Source organism: Sabethes cyaneus, chromosome 3 (genome assembly GCF_943734655.1).
Source record: "Sabethes cyaneus chromosome 3, idSabCyanKW18_F2, whole genome shotgun sequence".
In the NCBI taxonomy this organism is placed as follows: domain Eukaryota; kingdom Metazoa; phylum Arthropoda; class Insecta; order Diptera; family Culicidae; genus Sabethes; species Sabethes cyaneus.
The window spans coordinates 71,546,931-71,556,500 of NC_071355.1; the positions used below are offsets into that span (position 1 = coordinate 71,546,931).

A 9,570-nucleotide genomic window follows, 5' to 3' on the forward strand; every position below is an offset into this window, starting at 1 on the left:
GCTTACGGAGGACATACGCGCCCATGCCGTGTTTGAGCGGAAAGTTCTGCGGACGATATTCGGTGGAGTACAAACTAGAAGCGGAGAGTGGCGGAGGCGTATAAACCACGAGCTACAGGCACTGCTGGGGGAGACTCCCATCGTAGCGAAAGTTAGCAGGCTACGGTGGGCCGAACACGTCATAAGGATGCCGGACGACAATGCGACGAAACTAGTCCTGTTCAACAACCCCACCGGCACCACGAACAGGGGGGCCCAACGTGCACGATGGCTCGACCAGGTCGAAAGCGATTTGCGACTTCTGAGACGACTAGGAAATTGGCGACGAGTGGCCCATCTGGCTGATCTTCTCGTAGAGTTCTATCTCTGAGCCGTTTCAGTTTGCGTAGGTGATTGTTGGACCACGGAGGATTGTGACGGAGTTGGATGAAGTTCGGGATTTTTCGCTGAAAATATTCGACGGCATCGTCTATACAATTAGTAGAGTCAACTGTCTGCCAGTCAAAGCGAGAAATAGCGCGGAACGAACGAATGGTCTACGTCGAGAGTAATTGGAGGCTCGCTGACTTTCGAAAGGGTGCAGAGGTTGATGTTGCGGCTTCGGTAGGTGGGACCAAATCAAGAAGTCGAGTGTTTCTATTGCTTATTGCCATTGACCTGCATTAACCCATGTGTAGAAAAAAGCCTTCGATAATTGTAGAACTGGCGACAGAACAAGCTGTCTGGGGCTCTTTCTAAAAAGTAAAGTCTCACCATTCGACTTACACCACCGAACCTGAGGATGATTGTAGTCCCCAAACTGTAGCACGGAGTCGCTGAATCTCAAGATAGAAACAGTATTAGCAATACAGTTGTATCATATTATCCTCCCACCCCTTTCCAATAATAAATAGATCACACTCACACTCGCAGCTTATTGAGGCATAGCAGTTGAAAACCCTAGCTGCTCTAGACCCTAGATTATCGGAAACAGGCTGTTTCAGCGAGTTGAGATAGCTGTCAGAGTACCTCCACCAGGGGTTTTACAGTGTTCGAGGAATTACGATCGATGCGCTGGACAGCAAAGTCATCGCGGTGCGTGCTCGGTTAATATAATAATATCGTAGGTCACCTATAGGCAGAAGGAATAGAACTACCTTTGTCCGTAATCCTTGTACGTTTTGGTAGTATAAGCGCATGAGGAAATTATCTTCCACGTTGCTAGATGCAACAGTTATTCATTTCATATTTTTTGCAACAGAATCTATTTCAACTCTGAAGCTAAGGTACATGGTGTGATTGATAGCAGCATGAGAGAGTGCTGGGATCGGCGGCTCGACATCCAGGGATGTCACCACGCAGAAGCCATTCCTACGGGCAGAAAGATTTTCAGCAAGCGAAAATAAACTATCGGACACCATCCTTGAAAGATTTGCGCAATAGTAAATCATCGCGTTTTCGCGGTTTGGTCCCATTGTGCAGTGGTGTGAAGACGAGATTTATACTTGCCTTGTCATGAGTTGCTATTACTTTCCCATGTTAGCAAACTACATTCACTGCATTCTGGTAAAATGTCTTTGATGAGATGAGAAATCAGCTGTTCTGAAATGTGTTATAAAATGATTTATTATTTTTACCATTTTCCTTGTTTTTTAATGGTTCGAAATTTGACAACACTCTTTGCACCAATCGGAATGACAATTGAGTAAATTAGAACAGATCATAGTTGTTGTCAGTTGAAAATAGATGTTCCTGTAATGAAGGCGGTGTTAAATTTCTTGTGAAAACCGCTTTTAGGCAGCACTAGACACTACAGAGTTAAAAGGCATCTTGTGGACAGAATCTGGTGGGGCTTCTGTTGATCATGTGATCCGATAAAACAATCGGTAAATCCTCAGGAATTCAATGCAGATAAAAGTTTCAACAAATATCTCCTTACATTGGCTTAAATTATTCATAATTTTTGAAATTCACAGTTCGGTATCTTAATTAAAACATTGCCAAAGATTTTTTTTTCGGTCCAAGTAAATTCTGATAATCTTTTTTGAGACGAAATCCTGTTCTGTAGCGTAGCAATTAAAAAACTTAGGGATTTAAAGACAAACTCGTGTAAATTGATTTTCTCGGAAACTCACCTTATAGTCATATCTAATGACGTAAATTCTTGGATCAAAATATTAAATATTTTATTAAATATTTTATTCGACTAAAGCACATAGACCAACCTGTTTTTGTCAGGTCAGGCTGTGAGGTCAGGCATTTAATTAATTTTTTTAACTGTTTTTTTTTTATATTTCGAAATATATGGGGTTCAAATATGAATTTTGAAATAATCCAATTTCCTTTCCAAAACATTAATTTCTCTACATATTTTGATTTGCAAAGTATCACCCGACTGCTAATGGATTGATTTTATACTTTCGTATTTATCGAAAAAGTGAAAAATTTAGAGAAACAAAATGTACCTTACGACGGATCCCAACGATTGTTATTTGCTCGATATAAGGCAATCCCTGTTAACTTCCAAAAACAAAAATTCAAGTTTATTTTACGTATATTCCAAAACTGTCTTTTCTAAAATCAACCAGTTTCAAAATTACAGACGCAAATTTAATTCAAACAAACACAAAGAAATTAACCGTTAGGTATTTTGGGCCGCCAGCTACAATAACAAATAGTTTGATATTTATTCCTAAAAAGCTGAAACCAGCGCAACGGAAGCTTTGTTACGAACCTAAAGTTAACGACAACTCAATAGTTTTGTCAGTAGAAGTGAAACTCCGTTTAGAGATGAAGAAGGACACACAATAAAATCAAATGCTATATTCACATTTTTAAGGTAACTTACTTTATAGCTAGTCGCCACAGTAGCGATCAATAATCAAATTCACCATATTTATATTTCTTAAAAAAAAATGAAGAATGAGCCAACAGTATTGGATGGTGTCAATGTTGAAACCATTGTTAGTGTAATCGTGGACCTTACTAACATATAGCATTAAATTAAATCAAAAGTTAGATGTTGGAAACCAAGCCTGTTCTCGAAATTATTACGATTTGATACCTTCTAAAACTAGCTTTAATTTGTCTCGACGCTGCTGAAACAAAAATGCGAATCGGTGCTTTCTAGCACTGGACAGGGTACAGGTTTAAAAACTTCCGGCCTTATGCTTGAAAACGAAACTATTGGTATTGAAATTCCATAACCTGTTTTATTTACAGGCGTAGGTATATGATGATGGGTTTTCATGAATCGTCAATTGCTAAGGGTCTTGTTTGAAAATGTTTCTCAATACAGCCCGACCCAGTTGGATAAATCAAAACAATGCACTAGACGTGGTTCGTTGCGTATATAAGAAAATATTCACATAGTTCTGCAGTATTTGAAAACAATTATAATACCGATGCTGCTAATACGATCCGCACAGAACAAATCTATATAGTGTGTCAATTCAAGTAATAATAAAGAAAACATAACATTAAACCAGAAACATAATATACCTGTAAAATGCTAATTTCAATTCACTGTAAACCGACTCTAGATGTAAGAGGTTGATAGTGTTAAGGTAAACAAAACAGAGACAAATTACCAAAATTTACAAATATGTAGATCTACTTAAACATACAGATCAAATCATAGGCATGTACGAGCATTTTTACGTGCACACTTAACCAAAGTGACGCCAGACGTACAGTTATTGCGTTTTTTGTCATTCTTATTATATATTTAGATATCCATTACTTATTTATTGCCGGAACAATAAAAGAAACATTAATATTTAAAGTTACCAGTAGGGTGAAAAAATGGTAAACAGAGTGAACAGCCTAGCTTTTTCGGAGAACTATGTGCCACTTATCTGAGAGTCATTTGCACACACAGTGTCCACACTGCATGGAATCGATCTCGTCGTACTGAAACCTAATTTTGGATAATTGTTCATTTTTGGGTGAGAGTACTGATTAAAATATCCTATCCCTTATCGTACGCATCGGAGCAGCAAACTATCTCCATGCTTTATTAAAGGCTTTTCCATCATCCATCATCATCATCATCGTAACTGCCAGCTGAAATCTATCGGTGTATATTTAGCTGTATTTCTTTCCATTTTTCTTTGAAAAACATGGGATAAAGTTGGAGAACTAAGGATACTGCCCAGCTGTACGGATTTAATTTCTACTAGTAAAAATGAATCAAGATCCGTGCAGTACTAATTATGATGAATAAAAATTATTTCAATGTTATAATGAATAGAATATAGCTGTACAATAATGAGCCCCTAACTTTCGAATCGATTTTCGGTATTCGAAACAGGAAAATCACTTCAAGTACGCTTTGCACGTCATTTCATTGAATGCAAATTGCATACAACACAGCCAATTGACCAGGAAATCCGAAAGGCACTTACGTTTTAATTTTTATTAGCTGTATTTCATGGCACACTGCCTAAGTTTTGGACATTGACGTGATGCTCGAGTCTAGACCTGTTAGGATTAATATTTTGCATTGTTTTACTACATATTAGCCAAGCAAATTCTATTAAGTGTACGGAATTCGAAGCTGTACAGAATTCGATACCGCATGATACTTAGCCGTGGAAAGTTAAAATTGTATTTGCATAAACTCCAACATGGTTTAGTCAACTACATCTAAAACCTAATTGTTTAGTATCACATCAGAATGTTTTGCTTAATTCTGCTCCTCCTGCAAGCAAGCTTACCCTTAGTAAGCATTTCCGTCCGCTTCTTCTCCCGCGACTACGTCCGATTTAATGGCAATCACCTTAGCGGTATCGTTACAGTTTGTTTTCCACGACAGATACGTGTTCCAGAAAACAGCCACAAACTGCACCAACAGCACTTGGTAGTTGAGTGGCACGAGATAAAAATTCGTCAGCTGAACCCACGGCCAAATGTAGTAGTTGGTCAGCAGAATGTCCTTGTACTCATTTTTCAGTTTTCGCTCGATTTCCTCCCGGTTATGGCCTTGCAGCAAACCGATCGTCCCAATGAGCATACCAAGGAAGACTGGAGCGAATAGCAGCTGATCCAGAGCTACCTTCTTGAATGTGGTCAGCGCTTTGTTACTACCGGTGATGCGTTTATCCAAAACACCGTACCATTTGCGTAGACCTGGGCCCTTCAGAAAATATTGCGTTACGAAATTTGTGACCGTACTATAACAGCAAGCAGGATACTTACCCCAATACAAAATCCAATGCCGAAAAACCGGAAAGCTCGCATACCGTCAATACCGGTGAGTTTACGTTTTTCGATCAGCGTCTGCGCGATAATATCGCCTGATCCCATCAAAATTCCCGACTGCACAGATTGCACCAGCAGTGGATACTTCACCAGGGCACGTTTATACAAGGTAGAGAGCGACATCCTTTTCGTCAATCACCGAATCCGAGCTCTACAATTAATCGAATGGTGTGATAATGATAACTTAAACGTGATTTAATTTTAGTTTCACTCACCCAAACAAATCAATCAAATGACGATGTTTATCACTGCTTACAATCTCTGCTGTAGCGAACCGAACGATGACGTTCCGGGAAGCAAACAAGGTCTCAAGCTCACCAAGGAATAGAACACGATGTAACAGTACTATACACCAGCATCGAACTAATTACACGCACAGTCGATCGATACTGTCAATCAGGAGGTTCCTATTTTGTTCATGGTTTGCCGTAGAATAAATTCCTCGCTTTGTCGTATGTTTTCACGCTGGTGGTCGAAAAACATGCACCCAAAATAAAAACAAACCTCACTTTCTCATTCGCCGTAAATAGGGTGAAGGTATGAATTATTACCTCTGAATCGGGTTCGTTTGGAAAAAAGAGCGATTTTACTGATAGTAACGTAATGATTTCCGTGTAGGGTGATAATATTACAAGGACGAAATTATACATTTCGTGTTTAAAGTTTTGCTACTATCAAATATATAAGTCCAGAGTTTTATTCGGATGCACGGAATTGCTTACATTGGTTACTAACAATCTTGAGTGTCCGAAATCAATGCCTATACCTTATAGCGTTTTTCACACGATCACCAGTGCGCATGCGGCGCATGCCTCCAAAACACGAGATGTAAACTGTCACTTACCGCAAGACAGTCCCATCTACATTTACAATCATTTTTCGTTTATCTTTTTTTCATGTTTTTCACAAAATTTTGTAGTAGAATCAATATATTATATTATCAATATATATATATATTGATTATACTAATTTTGTACATTAGATTAGTTAATGGAATTATGAAAGAAAACAATACAAAGGGTAAAAAGCCAATAATCGCAGAATTAGGGTAGTTGATCCAATAGTTGTGGTAGTACCAATAGCTGCGCTACTATTCATTATTAATGCATATTTTCGTCACCGTAGCATTTTAGATAAAACAATTACATTCATTATATAATACAGGTTTTTAGAAGTATTGGTAGTTAGACTACACCATTTAAAATTAAAGCATTATTTGCTAAAATGCCAATTTTCCAAAATCTAACGCGCAGTTGAAGCGCACAACTATAGGCGCTCATCTATAGTTTTGCTACGATGTTTTTTTCACTTAGCAACCTAGCAATGTATATGGAATACCACAATTAAAGGAACATCAAACTTAATTAAAGAAACATTAGCGCAACTGTTGGTACAATATAATTGAATCGGAAAATTCATTTTTTCTTTATAAATCTTCTCGTACAACGAAAGCAATTGTCTTGCCTTGTGACAAATACCTTGTATTTAATAAATTTAAATCCCACAAGCATTAATTGAAGCATATACCTCAATAAACAAGCAAAATGAAGTTATATTGTGCTTAGTGGCGCAACTAATGGATCATCTACCCTAAGTCACTCAATTTTGAATTTTAATTATTTTTTGTAAAAAAATATTTACAAATAGACAGAATGGGGTCAGTCCCGGTGTAGTGGTTAGCATTCACGCTTCTCACGTCGAGGAACCGGGTTTAAATCCCAGCCCCGCAGAAGTCACGAATGACATAAGCTATTAAAGTGACTATAATCTAACAAAAAAAAAGAATGGAATTATAAAAATCTGAAGCAAATGTAAAATATGTTCGCATTACATGGTCATTTTCGTCGAATAAATAAGCTTTTTGTGGGAAAATATGCGATTTTTTAACAACGTTTGAAAGCCCAAAGGGCCATCCAGAGCAAGTACCACATGGACAGAAAAATACTAATTTTCACCTAGCACCGCGGTTGCGGCATAGATCATTTTGCGATGACGTCATTTTGCCGTCAAATGACACCACTTGGTGGTTTGTTTACATGTTTTTGTCACATCCAGCAGCTTCGATTTGAAATTTTGTGAAGGATTACTGCATCAATTTCTGTAAAATGCATGTAAGGCACTTTCTCTTCAATAAAAACTATAAATTTCTATCATTATCTGCCGGACAAAGATAGAAAACTCAATTCAAAATTTAACACCACGTAAACAAACCACCAAGTGCTGTCAAAAAAGTGTGGTTAGGAGCTCCCGTGTAATGATCTATTATTGACGGCCGAGCGTATCCTATACTCCATTGGCCTTCGAGGGTCGAAACATCTCTTCAGAATAGAGTTCTGAATTGAGAGATTGGCCATGGCAACTCAGTAGCTCGCGAGAACTTCTCATCATTAAACCCGCAACACATGTTTTACGTAATCAGTGAGTGTCGTTGGTTTAATGATGCGAGTTTTTGACTGACATGGCCAGTTTCTCAATTCAGAACTCTATGCAGAGTCAAAGTAAATTGATATATACCAGGTATGTGACCATCGAGGGTTGCATTAGTGTGTGTAGAAAGAAGAAGAAATAGTTCTGAAATATGGTGGAACTTGCATGAAAATTAAAACTAAATTAATTGTAATTAATGAATGCAGCTATATTATTCCAGAGAAATATTTGAACATGTACAATGAAATGTAAGGAATATATTTTTAAGTCATTTGCACTTGTAGCTTTCTTTAATTATGCGGAAAAAATTTGAGAACATGGGTGACTAACTATTTCGATGTACAATTGAAAAATGAATTAATGTTTCTAATACTTCACGATCAATACGGTATACGGTTGCTTAAATTAAAACACGTTCCGTCCAACATTTTGCTTGCATGATGCTCTTGAATATCTGCCTCTGATGTCTTCTTTTAAAAAATAGTTTTATTCGAATAGATGCACGGAGCGAAAAAGCTCCAGTTTGTTTCAAACAAAATGATTGTTGCTTTAAGCCTCAATAATATATTTTTATAACAACCTGAAAATATTGTTGTTTCAAAACGAGGTTCTGTTTGAATCAAGAAAATAACAGTTTTGAATTAAATGTAAAGTATTTTTAAATTTGAAGTTAACATTGATATAGCAATAAATATTTTCATTTCAATCATACATTTCAGTTTGAAACAAAACGAATTTTTTGTTTATGCGTAAAACAACCATAAATATGGTTGAAACTATATTTTTATTCTCCGTGTGCTTGTGCTACTGCTTGAAAATCCTTAAGTTGAAGTCACTATTCCAAGATGATACCTTTTTATCATAAATTTGCCCGCTCACGTTGTTTGATATATATGCTCTTGTCTCAACACTACATAGAAAACCATAAAAAGTAATCTTAGATTGCTACAAAACAGTCTTAGATGCTAATTAACACTTTAAAAGCTTACCAGAAATCAGACGAAAAATATCGCGGGCGGATTACAATGTTGCTCATGCTGCTTATTGAACAATCATGTCCGAGCATTTTAAAGAATTTCTTTTTTGTTTTACTACTTGTAGGAAAGCGATATAAGGACATTTCTTTGAGATATCTTGATGCCGCTTTGACGAAAAAATTTCCGCTTGCAATTTGGAATGTTGTACTTCATTGTATTCATGAAAATACATACTAGAAATAATGTTCTAAGCATAAACATAAAAGCTGTAAGAAGAAAAAGACAAATCTTGCGTATCCAACGATTTTTTTAAAAAATTAACTAATTTTCCATACAAAATGCTCGAAATCTCGGAACTAGTGTAGATGTGTTAGTGCAAAGTGTATATGACAGCTCGCATTGTCATATACCTGGTATATATCAATTTACTTTGATGCAGAGTGAATCTCGACCTCGACCCGTGAGTAGAGAGTTGAAGCCATATCTTCGTTTGTCGACTCACAGCAAGGGCAAATTACTGTGAAGGGCGCCCTGGTACTTCACAGGCTCTGTTGCGGCGAGAGAATTTATAGAACCCCCTCCGCCATTCATCCCTCGGTACGGGTCGCGTCACACCTTGGATTAGGGGTTTATCCATTCAAGTTTTTACATAATAGCTATAGATAACAGTTTTTAAAACCATCCTCCTTTAGGGTAGGGTTGCCAGGTGGCCGGTTTTTGGCCGGCCCGACCGGTTTTTCACTTGCAAAGCCGGTGGCCGGTCAATCCAGCAAAAAGGCCGGTTTTCTGACGTATAAAGCCGGATTTGTACTTTTTGCTGAATTTATTACCAATCCTGAACATTGGATCATTGAAGATAGCTAGTTTTGCAGTGATAATACCTTGCTTCTGGCGGTAATATACATTAAATTGTCCACTAGCGCCA

General features: G+C 37.4%; 1 protein-coding gene across 1 annotated transcript; it reads right to left on the bottom strand.

Annotated features, from left to right (window-relative positions):
* Positions 1-4,301: 4,301 nt before the first annotated feature.
* On the bottom strand, positions 4,302-5,712 carry LOC128744586 (protein Mpv17). Its single transcript, XM_053841710.1, has 3 exons — positions 5,457-5,712; positions 5,179-5,392; positions 4,302-5,116 (listed from the first exon to the last, which is right to left on the bottom strand). Exons 2-3 carry the CDS (start codon positions 5,362-5,364, stop codon positions 4,700-4,702), a joined length of 603 nt encoding a protein of 200 aa, XP_053697685.1. The 5' UTR covers positions 5,365-5,392; positions 5,457-5,712; the 3' UTR covers positions 4,302-4,699.
* Positions 5,713-9,570: the final 3,858 nt, after the last annotated feature.